Source organism: Pimephales promelas, chromosome 4 (assembly GCF_988280905.1).
Source record: "Pimephales promelas chromosome 4, fPimPro1.hap1.1, whole genome shotgun sequence".
Classification (NCBI taxonomy): Eukaryota; Metazoa; Chordata; class Actinopteri; order Cypriniformes; family Leuciscidae; genus Pimephales; species Pimephales promelas.
In genome coordinates this window covers 45611440-45638030 of record NC_142772.1, presented here as the reverse complement: position 1 = coordinate 45638030, position 26591 = coordinate 45611440, and the positions used below count along the sequence as shown (strand labels likewise).

The window sequence follows — 26591 nt, the reverse complement described above, 5'->3', positions numbered from 1 at the left end:
TGGTATTAACTAGCAATTTTTATTTTTTCATTACTCTATGCCCCTATATACTAGTGTTATAAGCTAAACAGTTTTTAGAGATAAAACTATTTCCATTCGATTAACGATAATGGTCAAGATACCAGTGTGTTATTAGACCAAAGGTTCAATTTGCGCCAGAGTTGTCTTTTAAATGAACTCTTTCAACAATTATTTTCCTTTAAAACAGCAAATCTAGGATACAGTAAGGGATTTACATTGGAAGCGAAAGGGGCCAATAACTTAAATTACTCATCGTTTTAGTAGTATAGCAACAATAATCAAACAATATGCATGTTAATAGGACTTCAGTGATACGATTCCTAACCCTTTCTATGTAAAGTTTGAATTTTACAATTTTGTTTTCATGACAACACAACTGTGTAAATGACAAGAACGTCACAACTCAAATAATACATCTCAAGGACCCCAAAAACACCTTTGACCCCAGAGGGTTAAATTGGTAATCAACATTATGCCACAAAAGCTGTTGATTGCACTCAAATGAAAAATGTTTTACTCTGGTTTCTCAGCACTGCCACCTTCAAGCCATCCCACTGCAGTGTCCCCTTCCCAGAGCAAGCCTCTGCAGTCAGCCGTACCTACACAGGTGGACAGAGGGAAGACTGTGAAGTTCTTTATAATGGAGCGCATGTCTCAGCAAGGAGACAGTTCTACAGTGACAACAGCTGGAGGAATAGACTGTAAAGCTGCAGAGAGAGAGAAACGCATCTCTAGTCCACCAGAAAAATGGTTTGGGAGTCAGACAAATTCCTCCACATGTCTTTCAGAAAAACAACACCGCTTCTCTAAAGTGGTCGAGATGTCTAAGTCGTCTCCATTGAAGCACTGTGTTAAAGATATTGAAGTGAGATCTGCTATACACAAACTTCCTGAGAAGTCAGAACAGAGAAGAGAAAACATAACCTCTAAATCGTCTCTGTTATCAAACTGTTTGAGAGGCAAAAAGGGAAATAATTCTGTAGTTCAGTCTCACGAAGATGTGAACCCTGTTTTGTCTTTTATCATGGTAAGAACGATGCAAAAACTTCAGCGGAGCAGTCCGACATCTGCAGGTAGAGTGAATCCAGGACTTTCATTAATAGTGTTTAAAGTCAGTATGACGCATAGATTGTGACTTTTCTTCTCTATTGTGACGTATATCAGAGTAAAGTGATTTCTTGAGAAAAAAAGTTGGGTGGGTCTCGCGTATACATAATTTATAATATTCCATTAAAAAAATAAGAATAACTTATTTATATTTCATGGTGATTTTAAACAGTTAGTTCACCCAAAAATGAATGCAATTTTTTTTTCCCGCAAACAAAACCCTAGTGTCGCTTTACAAAATTTAGGCCCCATTTACACGAAGAGGAAACGCAGATATTTTCCTGCGTTTTGTCCTCTCATTTACACGAAAACCCTGTTTTTATTACAGAAAACGATTATTTCTAAAAACTCCGGCCAGAGTGGAGATTTATGAAAAAGCCGGTTATGTGTTGTCGTGTCAACTGGGAGAAACAGGGTTTTAGGTTCTCTCTTGTCGATTCTGAGGATTCTGATTGGCTTGCATGGCTTTATCCTTCTCCCTACACTGCCACCCATAGGTTTGGCGTAGATATGATGGCGCTCGACGGCGTATTTATTTGGGTGTGTGCACGATGTTATTATTGAAAACGGAGAGGGGGAAAATATTCGGTTTTGTGTAAACGTGGGCTTAGGTTAAACCGCAGGAGTCACATGGATGACTTTAATTATGTCTTTTCTATCATTCTGGACCTTGAATGTGGGAGTTGTGTAGCTCCCGATGGAGGGACACAAAGCTCTCGGATTTCATCAACAATATCTTCGTTTGTGTTCCGAAAATGTCTCATGGGTGTTGAACGACATGTTAGTTCACCCAAAAATGTTGTTAATAAAATTGTGTTAATAAAAAGTGTTTTGTTTGCAAAAAACTCCAACAAGACTTCTTTCAAAATTACAATTTTTGGGTTAACTAACCATTTATAATATTCATTTTTGGGTGAACTAATGGGATTCAATCATGTTTTTTTTATGTACGTCTTGGAACTGCAAAATGTTTGGAGGTCTTCCCTGACATCTTTTAGTGTTTGTTTAGTGCAAACTGTGAATTGACTTAAAGTGATAAAGTGTAATATTTTTCAGAGGTAACCAAGTGTCAGCATCCTACTGGAAATGCTTTGCTAGATAACAGAATAAATGCAGTGAATCATGCCTCGGATTCAAAAAGGACTGTCATTACGACTGAGAAAAGCTTTCCCTGTGAAGAGAAACAAGAGACCATCAGCAAGATTGTATACGTCCAAGCCACAGGTATCAGCAGATCTGAAGTATTTGAATAGCATTAGATAAACAAATTGTTGTAAGCACAAACTACATGTTCTTTGTATAAATGTTTTTCTTAATCATTTATGTGTTTAGTTGAAACGATTCACTGTATTTCTCTGTTTATTCCTATAGAGAGTCAGCGAGATGCATATAGGGAACTGCATGCGTTGGCTCTGCCCTCTCTGGGAAAAATGCAGAAGTTGGGCATCTCCGCTTTGAACAACAGAGACTTTGGCACTCTGTCTTCCGAACTCACACGATTCCTCCTAAAGCAGCAAGAGCGAATGCTTCGGACAGAACAGGGTCAGAAGAGACACATTCTCACACATTATTAAAATGTTAGGCCTATGTAATTTAGCTATGTGTGTATACGCACAACCGGCGCTGCGTCATAGAATGTCTCTGAATAGGTTCACGCCCACTTTTGGGGGAAAACAAACTAAACTCCCCATAGACTTCAATACAAAATAACGGCAAAAACCAACATCCGTACACAGCCGAGAGACGTAAATAACTTAAGAAATCACTTATATAAAACATGTCAAGTAATTATATGTCCACCCTGCCAGCCAAAGAGCCTGAACGATATATACACAAACTTAATTTGGCCAATTTAAAAACATGTCCCTTTATTCTCCCAGCGTCAAATTGGTGTATCCATAGATATCTATGGGTGTAACAACCCCATCCAGTGGCCAAAGGCGTCTTACCCGGACATTTAATTGTACCTCATCGAGTCACCAGGTAAGCCCCTGAATGATTTTATTTAGTTTTTTTTAAGTAAAGAACCTTAATGTATATATTATGAATTTATGATGATGATGGCATGCAGTCTGGGATAGTTGATAATGGGCTTAAAAAATGTATCGTTCAGGCTCTTTGGCAGGCAGGATGGACATGTAATTACTTGACATGTTTTATATAAGTGATTTCTTAAGTTATTTACGCCTGTCGGCTGTGTACGGACGTTGGTTTTTGCCGTTATTTTGTATTGAAGTCTATGGCGAGTCTAGTTTGTTTCCCCCAAAAGGGGGCGGGGACAAAATTGACAGTTAAGTTCCCGAATGTGCCGGTTGTGCGTATTGCGCGAATCAGTGGGCGGGTCTAAACCGGCCGTGTTGAAGTAGGCGTTGATCTTCTTCTGCGGGGGTGCTGTTTTATCCTCTTTGTAGTCATAGTTCCCCACTTTGAAAAACGAGTCGTTTGCTGAGGCTGGTGTCAATAAAAGATTTTGTTGGACTTACAAGGACGTTTTCAGTTCTGAAACTTACAGGATATTCTTATAATATGATGACCTCTTAGATGTCAAAAGCTCAAGGAAAATTTTATTTCTCAGTTCATCACCCCTTTAAATAAGATGGTTTTGTATATGTGGCAGATGCTGACAGTGTGTTTAGTGAGATGGCACTGCTACATATTCTGGTAACGCTGAAGGAACACGTCCTGTTCAGATGTGACCTCAACGCAGCCACTGGTAAATATTAGAAAATAAACACTCATGTCTCATAGTTATGGTCTGATATTACTGTGATTTCAGTTCATTTCGATTAATTGAATACACATTTATATATGATTTAATTATTCCCTCATGAACCCCCATTTGGGAAACCCTGCTCTATAGGCCTTATTCAGAGCAGCGCCATGACAGGTATGAAAGTGAGGCTGTGAGGGATAGACTTACCGTGTTTCCAATGGCATCCGCTGTAAAAAGCTGAATAAAGCGGCTAGATTACTTACAATTTTCCACAGCTTACATTGTCGGGAGATTTTTGTCAACTGACGTTTCTTGGAAAGATGTTTTTCCAGTGTTTCATGAGCAGAACAATCCGAAAACACATTAAATAACAGTACAGCCCATTGAAGAGATGCAAGTCTATCCCTCACAGCCTCGCTTTCATTCTCATTAAAAATCAAAGATGGCGATGCCGTGAATAACGCGAATAGACCCCTTTTCAGTTGGTAAACACAATGACGTTTTTATGTGGGTGGAGGCAGAACGATCCCTCTGGCCGCTTCACTAACGCTAGTTAGTTAGCTTGTTTCTTTAACAATGACTGGAGAAAATCAGATTTTATCTTAATGTGTAAGGTCACTCAGTGTCCAGGACCGCGATTGTTATTTCCAAAAGTTAATTTTAACGGACAGGACCAGATTGGCCGACCTGTAGCCGCCTAGACGCTCACTCAATGTGTGGACTGACAGGATTAACGCTACGTTACCTCGGTTGAGTGGCCTGACTTCTACACCTACCTAATAGAGAAACCGATCGTAAAGAGAAACTGAGAAAATAAATCTTTAGATGCCTATAACTATGTGCTGAATGGTCATGTACAAGACTTGTGTGTACGATCCGCAGTTCTGCCTAGCCAGCACAGAGAAGACGACAATGTAAAGAGTGACATTACGGTGCGATTTTAATCATGTGAATATTTTCTAGAAATAAAAATTCCAGTTACAGCATATTCATTTTTCATCGATTATTGCACCAAACAACACAACAAGATGACATTTAATAATAATAAAAGTAATTTAAGCTCCTTATTATGTAGCCGAATCTGTGCTGGTTTGGATTGGCCGCCTCCAGTTTTCACTTTGTTTTGCCTCCATCTAGCGCCGTGACGTAAAAGGGGTCTATAGAGGAGATGCATGTGAGATTCCTTTGTTTTTTTTCTAAGAATCAGCATCAGTGTGGCGCAAACAACTGAGATCTCATTTGTGATTTGATTGTTACAGTGTAGCTTTTGTATAGCTTTACTCACACGCCTGTAAAATCTGTTTTTGAACAGAGTACCTGGCTCAGGCGAAGGCCTCGTATACTCTGAGCTGTTTGGATGAGATGTTGAGGAAGTTTGAGGTGTTGCAGTATCTGAGTCAGAAGAGGCAAGAGTCCAACCCTAAAATACTGGAGCTCCAGCAACAAATCAACACATGGATGAACTTCCACGCCAACCACAACACTAGAGTGAGATTTAATACAGAGTTATTTAGAGTTAACACTCGTGCTTCAGCCCTGAAGTAAGCTCGAAGCAAACAACTGTATATGTGTGTCCAACTTTATCTGCATACATACAGTATATTGACGTAAAGTAATATATACTAAAATGTAAACTGAATTAATATATTAAAAGGATACTTCAGGATTTAGCATTAAGCTTTGTATTAGTAGAAAACCTGTAGTATTTTTGAATTCCCATTCTTTCCACCCTCATATCCCCCTGAGACAAAATATTTGTTTATTTTTTGTCTGGAAAAAATCCTCAGATGACGCAAAAATCGTAATTTTGTGTCAAAAAATGTCCAGAGGCTAAAGACTACAGTCAGTAATAGGGTCTGTCAGTAGTAGACAGTTTCTGGTCTCATTGACTTCCATATTATATTTTGTTCCTACTATGGAAGTCAATGAGACCAGAAACTGTCTGGTTACTAATATTTTTCTAAATATCAGAAAATCGGCTGAATGGATTTGAAAACGGTAAAACCCAACTGTTTGACTCTAGGGGAGTTGTAAAATGAGCCTATTTCCAAAAAAGTGGAGTATCCCTTTAAGATATAGAAAATTAACATCATAATTTACTGTAAAACTGCTTTAAAACGATATGTATTGCAAAAAGCGCTATACACATAACATTGACTTAACTTGACTAAGCATACTTTTCAAACAAAGCACATTTTACAGATTGTGAATGTTTAATGACTGTTGTTGCATATGAGCAGGTTCTAGTGTTGACAGTGAACAGTGCAAATAAAAAGCTGCTTGCAGCTCTCAACCAGGTATCAGGTGAGTTATTTTCTCAAGAACAAGATTGTTACTATGCAGGGATTGTCCTGCCTGATTCTATATGTGCGTGTTTAGAAAACGATGTGTCTGAAATCGTCCCGGATGAAGGAAAGCTTAAAGTAGTGAGCAGAGAAGTGATGGACAGGTCTTTTTTTGTCCTTATCTCTAATACAGTTAATACATGAGGTGTGGATATAAGGCCTGATTTAATGTGTTATGTCCATCTCCTTTCTCCTCAGACTGTCCTACAGTAGGTGTGTCGTCGTGTGCAGTCAGCACATTGGTCCTGATTTCCCATGGCAGAGTTTCAGCGTGGTTTTTGAGCTTTCCTCTGTGGGCCATTCGCCCTTCGGCAGTGTGTGTTCAGAGAGAAACGTCAACTTTATCTCCTTCTCCACTGCAGTCCCTGAAACCAGTCAGTTTAACAATCCTTCATGCTCACATGATGCTCTAACGTCGGTAATCACAGCCAATAAGAACATATTTGATGTTTAATCTACAATTATGTGGAGCGGGATTCTTTATCAATGAGATCTCAGTGTTAGTATTATAAAATCCAAGTGTTTGCTCAGATGTCCTGTTGCTTGTTATTGCTGGTTAAAAGAGATCGTTCCTATATTCATACACTGTTAAACATTCGAATACAATTACAGTAGCAAACTTTGGCTGGTAAAATATTAAAATTATGGATCATTGATTTCTTTATTGTTATGATCCTTACTGTTTCATCTGTAGGAGATATCCCAGAATCAACTGCTAAATCATATCTGGACGCTATTCCGTTTGTGTTGCTCATCACTGATGGTTTACTGAACCGCTTAAAGATGCAGGTCACACTGGAGACGACGTAAGTTACTCAAAGTAGTTTGTGAGTATATATAAGAGGTTGAACGACTTCAGATTTTTTAAAGTCGACATTTATGTGATGTGATGAGAGTCGACGTTGATTAGTCGTTGATGACGTCAGGCTGAGACTCGAACGCGGGTTGCCTTGTGCACAGATATATGCCATATGACAGCAGTCCTACATAACAGCTTATTTTGATCAGTTTATTTCTGCTTATTCTAAGTCAGATATAGATAAAGTTGTAGTGCCTTCCAGTAAGTCACTTCGGACACCTCGGGGGTTTCAATAGATTGTTCGTTTTATTCCAGTATAGTATTTGATTCTCTCAATAAATAAACCGACAAGTAAATAGAGTGCCGAAGTGATGACGTCACTTTGTTGGACGACTCGGAAGCTAGCGGCGCATGGGTTCCCTCGGTCGAAAAGCAATGCATTTTCCCCATAGACTTTTGGAAAATCGCAAAAAAATAACAAAGACTTAACAAAGGCTTGTGACCCTTACACGTTTTGTCTAGCAAGATAATCTTTACAAGTTATTCCAACATTTATACATTTTGAAGCCTATATAAAGATTTTAAAAAACACAATCAGACACTATAAAGTTTAAAAAACCACAAGCAGGTTATAAATGTGTGTTCTATGTTATAGATCAAAATGTGAAAATATTTAGAGGCTTTGTTCACCACAGACCTTATTTCAGGCGATTTAGCAAAAACCCATTCAAAAATCCCATAGGCTTTAGAGCGAGGGAACCATAGTGTTAAAATGCTAACTCACTTCCGCGTTTTGGCCTACAGAGTGACGTCGTAACTTCGGCTCTCTATAAATTGAAAACTATATGTCTGCTGGCGTCCATGCATTTCCAACGTCCAATTACAAAAACTGTTCAACACATGGGTTCCTCCTTTGTCTACCTTATGCCACTAATTGGCACAGGTGTGCAGATTTAAAGGGATACTCCACTCTTTTTGGAAATAGGCTCATTTTACAACTCCCCCAGAGTCAAACAGTTGAGTTTCACCGTTTTCAAGTACATCTAGCCGATTTTCTGATATTTAGAAGAATATCAGTAACCAGGCAGTTTCTGGTCTCATTGACTTCCATAGTAGGAAAAAAAATATACTATGAAAGTCAATGAGACCAGAAACTGTCTGGTTACTGATATTCTTCTAAATATCAAAAAATCGGCTGAATGGATTCGAAAACGGTAAAACCCAACTGTTTAACTCTGGGGGAGTTGTAAAATAAGCCTATTTCCAAAAAAAGTGGAGTATCCTTTTAACTCCTTCTGTTCCAAGGCCTTCCAAGACCGCAAGGTCATGATTCACCAGCAGGGGTCAATAAATTAACTTCAAAATAAATGTCACTGGCTCCTACAAAAGTAGAACAGTAAAGATTACATTTATTAATGATTACATTAGTGTGTGAGACAGCGATTGCGTGTGAATTACACCTGGCAGCATGTCTCTACTAATAGTGAAGCTTATTTACTAAGACTTTTTCATTTTCTAAGCTATTTTATTTAAGGGCCCTTTCACACCTACCTTGTTTGGTCCGGACTTTCGGATTTTTCAGTTTGGTCCGAAACAAAATTATAGGCGTGAAACCTCTGGTGTGAAACAGATGAAATTTGGTCCGACGAAAAGAGGTAGTCTCGGTCCGGATCAAACTGAACAAAACCTTTTTTTCATGGATCCATAGATGCCAATGTAGAACCTTTATAAAGAGTGTATACTGATATACAGAGACTGTTGTTGGCAGATACAATATTTTTCTGCTGGAGAGGAAACACTCTCCATCTGCACTGCAGCTGGGCGGCACCCATTATGATGTCATCACTGTGGATGAGACCACTGCAATCCTCATCCAGGTGATGCTCGATGCACACTTGCTCACCAGATCCACCATTCACAATGTGACCCTGGACTGAACATGTAAATCCTGTGTGTGTGTGTGTGTTCAGGAGCTGAGTGAGTTGGAGAAGAAGATTGGAGAAGCATCCGAGTGTGTCGTCAAGAGACTCTCAGCCCTATCTCTGCAGTTCAGCCGTTGCTGGCTCATCCTGCACTGCGCCGAGAACCACAGGGCACTGTCAGTTTCAAATACATTTACATTTGTGTGATCATGTAACCATTCATTATTATCAGGGCTCAACAGTAAGGATTTGTTTCTGAAGTCCCAATTGGGCTGGTAGTTAATTTATGTACTTGTAATGGATTTTCATTGACCCCAGCACAAAAAAAATTATTGCACAAAATTAAAATGTCAACCCTCTGCATATGCGACTAAATCTTCTCTCTTGGCGATAAAATAATGTCTATCATTAGCCATTGGCTATTAAATTCTCAGATTTTACTTGCCAATGTGTGTGTGTGTGTGTTAGGGGTAAGCATAAGTTTAGCATAGATATATTTTCACTCGCTGAACACTGACTTTTTTTGTCACTGATATAATGCTGATATGAAATACAGTTGTTGAATTTAAATTAGCATTTATTTTACACTATATGTGCTCAAAATACAAATATAGATGATATTGATATACTATGAATATTAATGTTGCAAGGTTGTTGATGGATATTGGAATGGAATGACTACCCTAGTGGAAAATAAATTGAAAGTATACATGTACAATAAATACCCTGCTATTGTACTTTAGTATGCTATTGTACTAAAGTATACTTTAGGTACACTTTAACTTGCATTTAAAGACTGATATTATAAAGAGATCATAGTGATATTAAAACACATTTTAGGCTTAATGCAATAAAGAAGTACTCCAAATACAGTTTAATTATAATATTTTTTCAAGTCTCAAGCGATATGTCAGTAAATATGTTAATGAATTTTTAGTATACTTGCATGAAGTACATTTTGGTATAGTTTTTTTCACTAGGGTACTTCTGTTAAATGACCAAATATCAGCTAATTAACCGGCCTGGTTGAAATATTGGACTGTCACTTTTCATTATACAGTAATAATCAGGACTGCACTGTTTGCATATTGAATTGTGGTTGTGCTTTTTTATTCCATCTATAGCCGTCCTGTGAAGCATTATACGTGTTGATTCCTGTTCAGAGCCAACAGAAGACAAAACAGCAACCGTGACTGACACACTGTTTTGTTTATGTTGATTCAAAGACTAAACACTATTTTCCTCCAATTTTAGGATTTCCAGTAACATCTATACCAATCTGGTTCTCATCTACTCTGCGTCTGTGTTGTTCGGAAGCAAGTCTGACAAGTTTGATGTCAAGGTATTTTCTTCCTAATTTATTATGGTAATTTTAATAGCAGATAAACAAATTCTGAAGGTTATACCAATGTCAGGTTTGACATTTCCCGTTTTTATGCTATTGAAAAAAAATACGTACTTCCATTCTAAGTTGAGTGTGTATTTGTTGACATGGCATGTGGTGTATGTTTGTTTCAGGTGTTAATGGTGTGTGAGGAAGAAGAGATAGCTAGCTACATCTATCAGATCTCCTTACATACACTGATGAATTCAGAGAGAGATGGACTGAGCTGGTTGGATAGAGACTGGCTCAGTGCGCGACCCACAAAGGTGAATGACAGGTCTAAAATGTTCATAGCACATACAAATTGTCCTATTTAGTATTAATTTTCTTTATTTCATCAAAATGATTACTTTTTAGTCACTCATCATCAATGAATCAAAATCATGATGTCCTCAGGCTTTAACTCAGTATTTAATATAGATTAATGTATTTATTAAAGTTAAAGTCAACCTTTGTTCAACCTCGGTTGTGTCTTAAACGTGCTCTATAAATAAACGATTTATTGATTGATTGATTGATTGATTAAAGATAAATAGAAATGGTCCCTGTACATTTGCGTCTATTAACCATGCGAAAAGTTTTTAAAAAGAAAAATTATGCGTTGTTGTATTTTTAAAATGCTTTGTTGTAAACCAACATTTAAATTAGAACCAAGAACACAAAATTAAATATTGAGTTCTTTTCAGATTTTTATTTGACTTTTTGCACCTTTATTACACATTTTAAAAAGGCATAAATTAATATGGATTTTTATTTATTTATAAGTTGTCCTTGATTAAATTATAAATCATGTTTTTTTTCACTGGAGCCATGTCTCTGGAACCATGATAGGTTAAAAAAAAAAAACATTTCAGTTCAGTTAAAATATGCATAAGATATTCATAATTAGGGTTGGGTATCGTTTGAATTTGAACGATTCTGATTCCGATTCCGATTTCTTGTTTCGATTCCGGTTCCTAACGATTCTCGATTCTGATTGTTTTAAGAGGCAGGGTCAAAAAAGTTTAGCTAACCTTGCTAACCAACGGTCTTTCTGAAGGAAATACTCCTTTCTGAAGGAAATACTCCTTCTGTCACAAATACTCCTTTTGTCACAAATTTTGCATTTTGCCGAGATTTCGTTATTTTTAGAAAAGTGAAGCCACACTTTGGACCGCCGACGTAAGCTACTCATGTTCGACTCGCGTGGTTATGCCAACACTTCCGGTAGACGCTTCTTCGTTGGTGTTGTTCAGCGGTTTCTTCTTCCGGTCGGCGGACTGTGAATATTGAAACTAGGAATCGAAATTTTAACTTTTGAACGATTCCGGGAAAAACTAAAAGTTAGTCCCGATTCCAATCGATACTCGATTCTCGATACCCAACCCTATTCATAATATTTCATCTAAGATAACATTTCATTGCTGTATCCCTACTATTTGTCAGCACTTTTAGATGTGTAAAAAAAGTATATATATATATATATATAAAATAAATATATATATATATATATATATATAAAATATAAGTCATTCTTCATTCTGAATGAGTTCAACAAAATCACTCAGGCTTTGTTTTTTTGTTTTGTGCTTATCTTGCTTATTTTATTTACTGCAACCAAGGTTTTTCAAGTTATTACCCTAATTGTTAAGGAAATTGATATTTTGAGTATCCAATCAGTAGCTAGTAATTAAGTAGCTAGTAACACAGTTAATATAAGTATGACAAATGCATGCAAAATATCAACTCCACAAGATTTGGAATAGATGGGGCTAAAATTTTAATATCATTCTGTTTGCTCATTTCACTGATGCATTAATGTGTGTTTATTTTAGGCAGAGGATTGCCTATTGCAGTTTCCCTGCATTAATCCTCTGGTTGCTCAACTGATGTTGAGGAGAGCTCCATCGCTGCAGTGGCTGCTGGGAGCTTCTTACTCTGAGCTGCAGGAAATGTTCCCACAGATCCCTCACAAAGTCATTAAGGTACTACTAGTGAAACTAGAATCCAAGATCAAACTGTCACAGGGCACATTGTTGGTTAATTAGTCTTGTTGACAGTAACTGTTTCAATCCAAAGTCTTTCAAGAATTTAACTTCAGCAAAATTTGAATATTGCATAAATCATTTGGGAATGAAGCACCGTTTCCGTCCCATGTGTTTAAGAGAACAAAATTGTCACTTCTTAGGAAATTTGTGAAAAATGTGTATTAAAAAAAATGTAAGTTGCTGTAACTGACCTATTGGTAAGCCCCTCCCCTTGAACACAGATGAACCAATGGCAGTTGAGTATCAGTTGCACGGGGAACTCGGACATCTTTAGGTTTCTGCGCCATAGAGTGCCGAAGTGATGATGTCACTATGTAGGACAACTTGGAAGTTAGCGGCGCATAGGTTCCCTCGATCGAAAAGCTATGAATTTTCCCCATAGACTTTTGGAAAATCACAAAAAATAAGAGAAGACTTTGGATCGGGCATTTCAGAATGGCCAAACCAACATTTGAGATTCTCTGTGATGAGATTGATCCTCTGGTTAGTCCAGTTTAATTAATCACACCTTCTGTTAAGGCAAAGTCACATGAGTTTTTTGTTTCGCCTAAAAAAAGGAATTTATTTGTAAAATGGGTCCCCATCGTAGATTGTTTAGAGAAAAATATTGTCCGCCTCAAATTGAACGCATGTGTGTGTTTTATGCTCCTTTTTTAGAATTTATGCTCATATTGGCGTTTCCATTCAGTGTTTTTTATGCAATATCCCAAAATTCACATCAAAATTTTGGCTTTTTTCACACTCTATGTTTTTCCGCAGCTTTTCAGTGAAATCACAGCCGAGTCCAAAGTCAAAAAGGCCACCATGAAGAGTGAGAATACACTCTTCTCACATATAAACAGCCCACCTCACCCTCCTCATCCTCATCTGCCTCTCGGGACTCAGGATCTTGATACGTTACATCTGGAGGATAAGACGCCACGTAGCCAGTTGATTGGTCAGTCTTAGTGTTTAGAGAAGACAAATTTGCTTCAATTTTTACAGACTGCTTTGGTCATTATAACTAATATTTATATATTTATGAAAATAAATTATAAAAATAATGATAAGATTTGAAATATATGTTTAAAATGACTGTCTAAATATATAAAATAAATGTTTACTTAAAGCTTTTGTAATATTGCATAGCTGTGTTTGGATTTAATTGTTATCCAAACAACGTGCAATGTGCAATTGTTTTATATTTATTAATTATAGTGCACAGTGTTTATTATAAGGAGGTACTCACTACTCACTACCCATGGGTACTTTTAAATTAGCTTTTTTTCAGTACTCTTTCCATCACTGGTCACTATACAGTTTAAATATCCAGTTGAAAATATATATGGTTGGTAGAGGTTGATAGATGTGGCTATGGACAAACACTAATTTTGGACCCTTTGAGTAAAAAAAATGAGTAAATATTTTTTTCAGAGCCATAATTTTAATTGTTTCTTTATCACATTAGCAGATCATAACAGAAGAAGAGGAGAGGAAACATGGAGAAAAAACGAATTATCTCTTCCAGGTTCAACTCACTCTCACTCATTCAACCCCTTTTTGCCAAATCCGTTCAGCCAAGCTTCAGCTACAGCGAGTGCCTGGCAGCCGCAGGGTGAAGGATTCATTCAAAATCCAAATCCAGTGCCAGGCCGAGCTGTTCCCCGAGGGTCTGCCCGTGTTCCCCCGGCTCCTCTGCCCGCTCCTGAAGTGCTGGGGCACAGGAACCCTGCGTGTGCATTCAGTTTTAGGCCGCAGGGTCAGACTCACTGGAGCTCACCTGAGAACGATCCGCCTCACAGGACCGGAGAGGAGAGGAAGAGGCAAGGAGGAGAAGACGCCCACAGTGGTACTCACACTCGCATGCATGCAGCAACACACATTCCTATCCTGTATGACTTCCTTTCTTCTGCAGGACGCAAAAAGGATATTTTGAACAACGTTAGATCTATGGAGATAAAATAGTCTCAATAATCTCATTTACATTTAACAAAAAGTGTGTATGTGTTTCCAAACAGCAATTCACAAATTCTGAATCTAAATCATATTGGGAAAATACAAAACATTCAGAAATGTGCAAACATACATGCTTATTTATGAAATTGTGCTTTGAATTTGAGAATCTTAACATGTATGACTTCCGTCCTTCTGTGGAACACAAAAAAAATATAATTTTAACAACATTAGATCTATGGGGATAAATTTAAAATTTAATTTAAAACATTTAATTTAAAACAGTAAAAACTTATTTACATTTAAAACATTATTGACAAATGCATGTTACTTTACATTCACAAAAAAAAAATGCAAAGAGCAATTCACAAAAACAACTTAATTTATATTCACAAAATACAAAACATTCAGAAATATGCATACTGTCACAGTCCTCCGTCTGCACCAGTCTGTCTTGTCTTCAGCACTACACTTCCCAGGATCCTCTCGTCACCCTATCCCGTGGTCACTCCCTCATCAGCCACCTGTTCCTCGTCATCATCATCTGTTTCACCTGTTCTCACCCCATTATGTTTGATTAGTCTGTGTATTTAGTTCCCTTTGTGTTACTCTATGATTGTCGGTCGATGTCGAATGTTACCCCGTGTTACCTGCATCCTTGCCTGTATCCTGAAATAAATGTTACCTTCCGTGTGAACCTGGACTCCTCCTATTCCTTCCGTCTGCACTCCTGTTCTCCTGCACCATACCCCGTGACAGATCGACCGACCACCTAAAGCAACATGGACGCCGGGAGCTTCCAGGGGATTCTACCCCCGATCCGCCGGCCCCGTTGGATACTTGTCCCCAGAAAGCCTGCGCTCACCGTCAGCCCTGCCGAGCCTGCGCTCACCGTCAGCCCTGCCGAGCCTGCGCGCACCGTCAGCCCTGCCGAGCCTGCGCTCACAGTCAGCCCTGCCGAGCCCGAGTCTTCCCCGCTGGTTCCGTCCAGCTCTCCAGAGATTGAATGCTCTTCACCGCTGGTTCCGTCCAGCTCTCCAGAGATTGAATGCTCTTCACCGCTGGTTCCGTCCAGCTCTCCAGAGATTGAATGCTCTTCACCGCTGGTTCCGTCCAGCTCTCCAGAGATTGAATGCTCTTCACCGCTGGTTCCGTCCAGCTCTCCAGAGATTGAATGCTCTTCACCGCTGGTTCCGTCCAGCTCTCCAGAGACTGAATACTCTTCCCCGCTGGTTCCGTCCAGCTCTCCAGAGATTGAATGCTCTTCACCGCTGGTTCCGTCCAGCTCTCCAGAGATTGAATGCTCTTCACCGCTGGTTCCGTCCAGCTCTCCAGAGATTGAATGCTCTTCACCGCTGGTTCCGTCCAGCTCTCCAGAGACTGAATGCTCTTCCCCGCTGGTTCCGTCCAGCTCTCCAGAGATGGAATGCTCTTCGCCGCTGGTTCCGTCCAGCTCTCCAGAGTCTGAATGCTCTTCGCCGCTGGTCCCGTCCAGCTCTCCAGAGATTGAATGTTCTTCACCGCTGGTTCCGTCCAGCTCTCCAGAGACTGAATGCTCTTCCCCGCTGGTTCCGTCCAGCTCTCCAGAGATTGAATCCTCTTCACCGCTGGTTCCGTCCAGCTCTCCAGAGATTGAATGCTCTTCACCGCTGGTTCCGTCCAGCTCTCCAGAGACTGAATGCTCTTCACCGCTGGTTCCGTCCAGCTCTCCAGAGATTGAATGCTCTTCACCGCTGGTTCCGTCCAGCTCTCCAGAGATTGAATGCTCTTCACTGCTGGGTCCGTCCAGCTCACCAGAGAATGAATGCTCTTCACTGCTGGTTCCGTTCAGCTCACCAGAGAATGAATGCTCTTCACTGCTGGTTCCGTCCAGATCATCAGAGAATGAATGCTCTTCACTGCTGGTTCCGTCCAGCCCACCAGAGACTGAATGCTCTTCACTGCTGGTTCCGTCCAGCTCACCAGAGACTGAATGCTCTTCACTGCTGGTTCCGTCCAGCTCACCAGAGAATGAATGCTCTTCACTGCTGGTTCCGTCCAGATCATCAGAGAATGAATGCTCTTCACTGCTGGTTCCGTCCAGCCCACCAGAGACTGAATGCTCTTCACTGCTGGTTCCGTCCAGCTCACCAGAGAATGAATGCTCTTCACTGCTGGTTCCGTCCAGTCCTCCAGAGACAAAATGCTCTTCACTGCTGGTTCCGTCCAGATCACCAGAGAATGAATGCTCTTCACTGCTGGTTCCGTCCAGCCCACCAGAGACTGAATGCTCTTCACTGCTGGTTCCGTCCAGCTCACCAGAGAATAAATGCTCTTCACTGCTGGTTCCGTCCAGTCCTCCAGAGACAGTATGCTCTTCACTGCTGGTTCCGTCCAGTTCACCAGAGAATGAATGCTCTTCACTGCTGGTTCCGTCCAGTCCTCCAGAGAAAGTATGCTCTTCACTGCTGGTTCCGTCCAGTCCTCCAGAGACAAAATGCTCTTCACTGCTGGTTCCGTCCAGATCACCAGAGAATGAATGCTCTTCACTGCTGGTTCCGTCCAGCCCACCAGAGACTGAATGCCCTTCACTGCTGGTTCCGTCCAGCTCACCAGAGAATGCATGCTCTTCACTGCTGGTTCCGTCCCACTCACCAGAGAATGAATGCTCTTCACTGCTGGTTCCGTCCAGATCACCAGAGAATGAATGCTCTTCACTGCTGGTTCCGTCCAGCCCACCAGAGACTGAATGCCCTTCACTGCTGGTTCCGTCCAGCTCACCAGAGAATGCATGCTCTTCACTGCTGGTTCCGTCCCACTCACCAGAGAATGAATGCTCTTCACTGCTGGTTCCGTCCCACTCACCAGAGAATGAATGCTCTTCACTGCTGGTTCCGTCCAGCCCTCTAAAGACTGTATGCTCTTCACTGCTGGTTCCGTCCAGCCCTCCAGAGAATGAATGCTCTTCACTGCTGGCTCCGTCCCACTCACCAGAGAATGAATGCTCTTCACTGCTGGTTCCGTCCCACTCACCAGAGACTGAATGCTCTTCACTGCTGGTTCCACCCAGCCCTCCAGAGACTGAATACTCTTCCCAGCTGGTTCCGTCCAGCCCTCCAGAGATTGAATGCTCTTCACTGCTGGTTCCGTCCCACTCACCAGAGAATGAATGCTCTTCACTGCTGGTTCCGTCCCACTCACCAGAGAATGAATGTTCTTCACTGCTGGTTCCGTCCCACTCACCAGAGAATGAATGCTCTTCACTGCTGGTTCCGTCCAGCCCTCCAGAGACAGTATGCTCTCCACCGCTGGTTCCGTCCAGCTCTCTAAAGACTGTATGCTCTTCACTGCTGGTTCCGTCCAGCCCTCCAGAGAATGAATGCTCTTCACTGCTGGTTCCGTCCAGCCCTCCAGAGACTGAATGCTCTTCACTGCTGGTTCCGTCCAGCTCTCCAGAGACTGTATGCTCATCACTGCTGGTTCCGTCCAGCCATCCAGAGACTGAACGCTCTTCACTGCTGGTTCCGTCCAGCCATCCAGAGACTGAATGCTCTTCACTGCTGGTTCCGTCCAGCCCTCCAGAGACTGAATGCTCTTCACTGCTGGTTCCGTCCAGCCCTCCAGAGACTGTATGCTCATCACTGCTGGTTCCGTCCAGCCATCCAGAGACTGAACGCTCTTCACTGCTGGTTCCGTCCAGCCATCCAGAGACTGAATGCTCTTCACTGCTGGTTCCGTCCAGCCCTCCAGAGACTGAATGCTCTTCACTGCTGGTTCCGTCCAGCCCTCCAGAGACTGTATGCTCTTCACTACTGGTTCCGTCCAGCCATCCAGAGACTGAATGCTCTTCACTGCTGGTTCCGTCCAGCCCTCCAGAGACTGTATGCTCTTCACTGCTGGTTCCGTCCAGCCATCCAGAGACTGTATGCTCATCACTGCTGGTTCCGTCCAGCCCTCCAGAGACTGAACGCTCTTCACTGCTGGTTCCGTCCAGCCCTCCAGAGACTGTATGCTCTTCACTGCTGGTTCCGTCCAGCCATCCAGAGACTGTATGCTCATCACTGCTGGTTCCGTCCAGTCCTCCAGAGACTGAACGCTCTTCACTGCTGGTTCCGTCCAGTTCCTCCGAGCCCGAGCTCTCTTCTTCGCTGGGCCCGACCAGCCCAGCCCCAGAGACCGTCCAGCCAGCGCCAGAGACCGCTCAGCCTGCTCCGCCCTGGCCACGCCCTCAGCCTGCTCCGCCCTGGCCACGCCCTCAGCCTGCTTCGCCCTGGTCTCGCCCTCAGCCTGCTTCGCCCTGGCCACGCCATCAGCCTGCTCCGCCCTGGCCACGCCCTCAGCCTGTTCCGCCCTGGCCACGCCCTCAGCCTGCTCCGCCCTGGCCACGCCCTCAGCCTGCTCCGCCCTGGCCACGCCCCTCTCAGGCCCCAGTTCGTTCCCCCTCCTTCCTCTGTTCCGCGGCGTGAGGTCACGCCTCCCGGGAGGGGGGAGTTCTGTCACAGTCCTCCGTCTGCACCAGTCTGTCTTGTCTTCAGCACTACACTTCCCAGGATCCTCTCGTCACCCTATCCCGTGGTCACTCCCTCATCAGCCACCTGTTCCTCGTCATCATCATCTGTTTCACCTGTTCTCACCCCATTATGTTTGATTAGTCTGTGTATTTAGTTCCCTTTGTGTTACTCTATGATTGTCGGTCGATGTCGAATGTTACCCCGTGTTACCTGCATCCTTGCCTGTATCCTGAAATAAATGTTACCTTCCGTGTGAACCTGGACTCCTCCTATTCCTTCCGTCTGCACTCCTGTTCTCCTGCACCATACCCCGTGACACATACATACTTGCTTATTTATGAAATTGTGCTTTGAATTTGGGAATCTTAACATTTATGATTTCCTTCTGTGGAACACACACTCAAAAATATTTTTAACAACATTAGATCTATGGAGATAAAATATTGAGTGAATAAAATATTCACTCAGTTAATTTATTCAGAAAACATGATTAACAAATGCTTTACATTCACAATTTTTAAACCAGCAATTTACAAAAACAACCTAATTTATATGCAATAAATATGCATACATAATTTGCGTATTTATGAATTGTGCTTTGCATTTGGGATTGTAAATTTGGTTTTTAAAAGACATTTGAAAATCGTATTTTGTCGATATGAATTGGGTAATGAGTTTGTGAATTGGTGTTTGGAAATATCTAAACTTTTTTAGTGAATTAGCTTATACATTTGTGAATCGTATTTTCTAAATGAATTAATTTAGCTCCATATGGTCGAAAAACAGACATATATATATTTTGTGTTCCACAGAAGATAGAAGGTTAGGTTATACAGTTTTGGAACGACATGATAGTGAAGAAATTATGACAGAACGTCATGTGAAATTTTAAACCGAAATCCACCTCAAAAGAATTGGTGTCCAGAGGACAGGACAGTTTTGCTCCATTATTTTCTGTCTGTGTGTTTATTCGCAGTTCCTCCACACAGCAAGAGAGGAAGACTGCTATATGAGCGAGTTCCAGGCAGGAATGACGGACAGACCAGACTGAGATTTTTCTGAGAAAGTTTTGCTTCTTTCTCTTCAGTTTCAGAATATTTCTCATGTTCATATGTATATTTAGTTCTTATGTGGAATATAATGTGAAAATAATACAGTTCGACATATGTACATATATTTTAAAATTGTAGATATTGTTCATATTAAAGATTAACCTAGGTGTATTTATAGTATTCTTGGTTCAGAGAACAGTTATCTGAAATTACAATAAAGAAAAAAACATTTGTCATTTATATATTATAAATTAAAATTTTTGTTTAACTAAATTCAAAAAATCAATTCGATTAATAAATTAATTAGAATAGTAAAGTAATAGTAGAAGTAGTTATGCGCATGATCTACTGACAACACGCAAATTACACAGACGCAGCCGGATCATTTAAATAATTTATATAATTTATAATTAAATTAGACTTTTTTTTGTATTTATTTATTTTCCCTGGGATCCCAGAGTCATCAGCCTGGAAAGCCTGGAAATGTCATGAAAATTAAAAAATGTTAAAAAGGCATGGACATTTGTATAGTTTATTATTTGATATAATTTGTATTTTTCTTCTAATGGTAAACGATAAAATAATTTTGAATATATGATTATTAATGACTACTACTAATAATGTAATGTCTGTAACATTTTTAAAATATCTTACAGAAATCGTGAAAAAAATAGCTGGAAAAGTCATTGAAATTTACTAGTCAAAATGTGCGAACCCTGTTTTATAATTGCGGGGTTTAATTTTTTTTATTTTTAGATTTATCATATTAAGTTTTTTGTTTTTAGATTTATCATATTAAGTTTTTTTTTATTTTAAGATTTATCATGTTAAGTTTTTTTATTTTTAGATTTATCATATTAAGTTTTTTTATTTTTAGATTTATCATATTAAGTTTTTTTATTTTTAGATTTATCATATTAATTTTTTTTATTTTTAGATTTATCATATTAATTTTTTTTATTTTTAGATTTATCATATTAAGTTTTTTATTTTTAGATTTATCATATTAAATGTACATCAGGCACAGCAGAAGGTTTGATTTCTGATTGCTCAAAAGCATTTAGTGACTTATTTTTATTACTAATTACAAGACGCAGTATTACATGGCTCCTTTATCTACTGACCTTTAACCTACAGTTGAGAGTGAACGTGAGCACACATGCGTCTGTTAGCTTTATAGTATGTACACAGAAGCAGGTGTGAAGAATGCATTCAGATGCAAGAGTATTCAAATGTGGCACTACTTTATTTACAAACAAGCAACTGCGTACATTTCTTGCTACATGTTACTCTTGCTTATTTAGAGGAGGTCACGCATTTGTGTATTGGTCTGGAACTGAATTAATCGTTTGGCATGTGAAGCTGAATTGATTGGCGTTAAAAAAAAACATTTTCTAAATTACCGGCCTGGATGTTGATTGGCGACTGTGTTGACAGTGGCCATTAATTTATCTCCCACACCATACACGTTTCCAGCCTCTCGCTATTTTCTTAAATGAGCGTGATAGAAAGATAGTCATTCAATTACAGGACAATCTTCTTATCGCTGACAGTCAGAGCCGAGTAAAGCAGCGCACGTTGAGAGGAGGAGGAAGAGAGGGAGAGTGATGGGGGTCGGAGGGGCTTATCTCAGCGCGCCAGCAGTCTGACTGCAGCCCCTCGCAGGAATGAGCTCGAGAAAACACACTCCCATAGGGCATTTTCCTCTCTCCATCACGCTCCCTTTCACTCTCTTTCTGCACCCCCCGTTAGTCTCAGCCTCTGTAAAACACCAAACAGCCTCCATAAATAACTCCTTTCTGAACTGCCACGTCTGCCTACACAAACAAAAGCAAATAAAACCACAGTTTTCGGACACTGGGGGAAGATGTGTGTCCAGTCTAAGGCAGTAAAACACAGCGCTTTAAATAAACACGTCAGTAATGTGACCGTAATCACAGCGCTCTTTCAGATGGAAAAAAGCTGTGAGAACAGGGCATGCTGTTCAAATCTGACCCTTTTTAACCACTCTCTTCATTGCAAGCATTAGGTCAAATCAATTGTCACTCTTACTACATTGTCAACAATGTACTAAATGCTCAAATAGGAACAGTTGCTACTTTTAATAGGTCCTTTCTGAGGCCGTCTGAACAAACCACAAACACTACAGTAAGTTACTTGCTTTTTTATTTTTATTTTTTTTAGCTAAGTTGTTATTTTTTCTCTTTTCCACTCATTATATATATATATTATTATTATATATTATATATATATTATTATATCATTATATATATATATATATAATGTGTGTTTGTGTGGCTGATTAACAGTCAATACATGTTAACATTTAAAGGAGTAGTTCACTTTAAAAAAACTTTTGCTGATAATTTACTCACTCCCATGTCATTCAAGATGTCCATGTCTTTCTTTCTTCAGTTAAAAAGAAATTAAGGTTTTTGATGAAAACATTCCAGGATTTTTCTTCATATAATGGACTTCAATGGGAACCAAACGGTTCAAGGTCCAAAAGACAGTTTCAGTGCAAACTACAAACTGTTCAAAGGGCTTTAAACGATTCCAGACGATGAATAAGGGTCTTATCAAGCGAAACGAACACGCATTTAAAAAGAATTTTTTTTTATAAAGTTTACGTTTTATAAGCTCAAATGGTGGCCTTGCTCTGTTCTGTGATGCGCGTTCAACTCTCCTGTTTGAACTCGTTTATCAAAATGAACAAATCTTTTTTCGTGTCATTTGGTTCATTCTACGAACAAAATGAACGAGGTGACTCGGGAAAAGATTCGTTCATTTTGATGGACGAGTTTGAATAGGAGAGTCACGAACGCGCATTACAGAACAGAGCAAGGCGAGCATTTGAGCTTATAAAACGTAAACTTTATTTATTTATTTTTTAAATGAGCGTTTCGTTTGATAAGACTCTTATTCATCGTCTGAAATCGTATAAAGCCCTTTGAACAGTTTGCACTGAAAGTGCCTTTCGACCTTGAACCGTTTGGTTCCCAATGAAGTCCATTATATGGAGAAAAATCCTGGAATGTTTTCATCAAAAACCTTAATTTCTTTTCGACTGAAGAAAGAAAGACATGGACATCTTGGATGACATGGGGGTGAGTAAATTATCAGCAAAAGTTTTTATAAAAGCGAACTACTCCTTTATTAAAATGTGTATATTTGAAATTAAATGTGTGTGGTGTTTAGATATTTTAAAAATATAATTTTTAAAGGAAATCATGAGAATTTAGTTCTCAGTCACATTTAAATATGTAAATATCAGCTTTGTCTTAGAATTTCTTGAAGCTAAATAAAAAGACACATTTGATAGTGCATTTGGCTCGCACAGCTCTGATCATTGGTATCGTTATAAGAATTTGATGAGAAATATTTGACATTTGATTACAGACTTCGGAGCGAATCTGAGAGATCACTGGAGTGTTTTCGCAGGAGAAACATCTGTGCGACGGAAGTCTTCATTTAGCTGCATTGCTGGAGAAACGATTGCGATACGCCTCGAGAAACCGGAGCTCAGGTAGGTGAGAGTGTTTGAGAGTTTCATGCAGGTTTGCGGGTTGTTGAAGTTTTTGGCCGATCTGAAAGGCAGCTCTGCAGGTGCAGGGAGTGTTGAGCGGTCGAGTCTGTATGAATGGAGTCGTGAATTCAACTCCGTTCTAACTGTGTCCGTCCTCTGCCTGACTCCTAATCCCTCCATAATCCCATTATGCAAATCCCCCACAATTCTCAGAGAGACTTTTAACGCAACAATTGCTGCAGCGAGACACCAGCTTTTGATCTAAAGGGAGGTTGAGAGTGCGAGAGAGAGACCGAGAGGGGGCTTCGGAGACCTCGGCCCCAAAGAATGTGCTGATCCACAAGCTTGCCTCTGTCATAACCTAGTGTAATTTATGTGAAGCCCCAGGACATGCTAAACAAGATTACCATCATTCAGACAAAACCCATATTATTTCTCTGTCAGGGTGAATATGCTGTGGGTTTTTTGTTTTTTGGCAAAGTGTTGTCCAATCAGAGGAAGGTTTTCATTATGATGTCACTTCACTATTGGAAAGAGTCGCTGTAATAGATCTGTTAGCAGGTGGACGTCCAGCACCCCAACAAAAGAGAGAAACACATTTTGTACAACGGCCACGTATTCGTTAGAGCTCATAGGCTATAAGTCTGCTTTGAATAGTTTGTGGTTTCTGTTGTTTCCCGCTGGGGTGAAGTGTTTAAGATAATAATAATGAATAAACTTAAACTCACATCAATAAAAATGGTATATGCGGGTTCGTTCACGTCATTAAGCGCCATTAGAGAAGTGCCATTAGAAAAGATCTGCATTGTGTAAAGATTTATAAAAATGTATATATATTATTACATTGAATAGTAGTACTCTGTGGTTTAAAATATGTACATGCAAAAACAAAAATATTTGTCAAAACTATTTAGAAGCATTATTTTTTGGTGAAATACAATCTTTTGAGTGTTAATCCTTATATTTTTCTAACCTGTTTATATAACCAAGCTCTTTATAAATGTAACTGGCAGTGTGAAGTATTTTGTAATTTAGTATTTTTTATTTCTGTGAAAATGGACATTTAAGTAGATTAATTATAAAGTTAAATATCTTAAAATAGAATCATATTTATGTAATTTAATACAAAATTAAATTTTTGGCTGTGCAAAGTTTAATTGCGATTAATCGCATCCAAAATAAAAGTTTGTGTTTACATAATACATTTGTGTGTACTGTGTATAATTATTTTGTATAAATACATATACATGCATGTATATATTTAAGAATTATTTGCAAGTAAATACTGAATATATAAAAATACATTTATATATGAATGACACATTTTCTTAAATATATACATGCATGTATATATTTAAGAATTATGCAAGTAAATTTATGCAAGTAAATACTGAATATATAAAAATACATAATCTATTTTATATATAAATTTAAATATTTTATATATGAATAACACATTTTCTTAAATATATACATGCATGCATATGTATTTATATATACAAAATAATTATACACAGCACACACACATATATTATGTAAACACAAACTTTTATTTTGGATGCGATTAATCGCAATTAATCAGCCCTAGTATTTAATATAGTTTTGAAACTGCTGTGAATTCAAATTATAAAGTAATATAATTCATATAATTTAAACATTTAACAAAATAAAATTAAAAGAATAGAATAAACACTGCTGTGAGGTGAAGATTAAGTCCAGGATATGATGCATAAGACAAAAGCTTTATATTATTGTACCCTGCTTGGTTTAAACACTAGACGGCATTTTGTTTTACATGTACAGCTGGATTTCCTTGTATTAAGTCCCCGAATGCTATAGCTGTGAATGGAAACATGATGCATTATGTTAATCAATTTAAACGCATTAATGGCAGATGTAAAAAATCCCCCCCCCCTGCCACTCACACCCTGCGACGTCACACAGCCCGGGACTATAAAAACGAGAGGCACAAGCCAAATCCCACCCCTCCCTCGCATCCTCTCCCTCTCTCTCCTTCACCCTGTTTTCTGTCTTGAGGAGTTTGTTCAAGGGTTCAGTGAGCGTGAGAGGACGGATGTGGGCTTATTACCTGACAGCGTTTTATCTCTCCTAAACACTGCTGCTTTCACCTGCCGTCGGGACTATTTTTGGGTTTTTTCATGCCAGAAAATTTGTTCCTGATGCCCCAACGTTCATAAAGCTTCAAGACAGCAGAAAGTGGTAAGATATCATTTGTTTGCAGAATTATATTCATTTTTCCCTTATATATAATATTCAGACAATGGCATGATCATGTGTTTTTTTTTTTGTTTTTTGTTTTTTGCAGAAGTACCGCAGTATCATGACAAGGAAGGTTTTCACCAACACACGTGAGCGCTGGCGCCAACATAATGTGAACACAGCCTTCGCAGAGCTGCGGAAACTCATTCCCACGCACCCGCCTGAGAAAAAGCTCAGCAAGAACGAGATCCTGCGGCTGGCCATGCGCTACATCAACTTCCTGGTGACTCTGCTGGAGAGCCAGGGCGGAGAGCCGTCGACTCACTCGCAAGCCGCACTCCTCACGCTGCTCACGGGGAACATGCAGAACCTGCGCACCGACCGCACCTGGACCAGCGACACCGACCCGCCTTCGCCCGGGTCCAGCTGCGACGGCTCAGAAGCGTGGTAGAGCTAAACCACTGAGCATTCTGTGAGAGGATTCTGTGACTGTGACGTTTTTTTTGAAAGTTCCATCGCCACGGAGATGCAAAGCTGGAGTGGATTTCCGGAACTCGGAATTTTCATGTTCATTATGACATCACAATCACTCATGCTGTTTGGAAATGAATGATCTGTGGAAACCCAGAGACACTTTATTCACCTGTACTTTAAAATTGCTCTCATGCGTAATCAGGTGGAAACCCTGAACAACATAAGCATTGTCAAGAATGCACTTTGGAAGTATTTTTAGTATTTATATAATTTAATCTCCTAAAAACTCAAGAATGTTTTGTTTGAGACTGAAGCCAGTAACGAGCTCAGATTTCGAATGTTAATTTATTTGATTGTATTTAATGTGTTTATTTAATATTTATGCTATTAATGGATTCAGCACATGCAACTGGTTGTACATTAAATTGTAATTTATTAAATGGAAAATGTTATTGTTTAAACTACTCTGCATTCACAAATACAAAATATGTTTTGCCAAAGATTATTTTTGTGCGTTCATTATTAAAAATTGTTGGATGTATTTTTCCCTCATCGTGAATCAAATCAATTGCGTTACTT

The 26591-nt window shown here is 39.6% G+C and overlaps 2 protein-coding genes across 5 annotated transcripts in view; both read left to right on the top strand.

Annotated features, from left to right (window-relative positions):
* The window catches only part of shoc1 (shortage in chiasmata 1), a 29696-nt gene extending 9232 nt beyond the window's left edge, over positions 1 to 20464 (top strand). For 2 of the 4 annotated variants that reach the window (XM_089130581.1, XM_039658672.2), the window contains exons 11-26: positions 552 to 1094; positions 2185 to 2352; positions 2500 to 2670; positions 3746 to 3841; positions 5154 to 5329; positions 6082 to 6290; positions 6385 to 6560; positions 6881 to 6992; positions 8754 to 8862; positions 8956 to 9083; positions 10162 to 10249; positions 10426 to 10557; positions 12106 to 12255; positions 13078 to 13255; positions 13766 to 14146; positions 19717 to 20460. In XM_089130581.1, the coding sequence (XP_088986707.1) occupies positions 552 to 1094; positions 2185 to 2352; positions 2500 to 2670; positions 3746 to 3841; positions 5154 to 5329; positions 6082 to 6290; positions 6385 to 6560; positions 6881 to 6992; positions 8754 to 8862; positions 8956 to 9083; positions 10162 to 10249; positions 10426 to 10557; positions 12106 to 12255; positions 13078 to 13255; positions 13766 to 14146; positions 19717 to 19802 (2903 nt within the window). In that variant the 3' untranslated portion in view covers positions 19803 to 20460. Of the gene's footprint in view, positions 1 to 551; positions 1095 to 2184; positions 2353 to 2499; positions 2671 to 3745; positions 3842 to 5153; positions 5330 to 6081; positions 6291 to 6384; positions 6561 to 6880; positions 6993 to 8753; positions 8863 to 8955; positions 9084 to 10161; positions 10250 to 10425; positions 10558 to 12105; positions 12256 to 13077; positions 13256 to 13765; positions 14147 to 19716 lie in introns of all 4 variants that reach the window. The other 2 variants (XM_089130582.1, XM_039658673.2) reach the window with 2 other exon arrangements.
* Positions 20465 to 25029: 4565 nt separating this feature from the next.
* tal2 (T-cell acute lymphocytic leukemia 2) lies at positions 25030 to 26514 on the top strand. The gene is made up of 2 exons (XM_039658513.2): positions 25030 to 25538; positions 25645 to 26514. Exon 2 carries the CDS (start codon positions 25660 to 25662, stop codon positions 25987 to 25989), a length of 330 nt encoding a protein of 109 aa, XP_039514447.1. The 5' UTR covers positions 25030 to 25538; positions 25645 to 25659; the 3' UTR covers positions 25990 to 26514.
* The last annotated feature ends 77 nt before the right edge of the window (positions 26515 to 26591 follow it).

Bases quoted from the DNA above. Each gene is read 5' to 3' on its own strand.
- tal2 (XM_039658513.2), top strand. From the start codon at position 25,660: ATGACAAGGAAGGTTTTCACCAACACACGTGAGCGCTGGCGCCAACAT.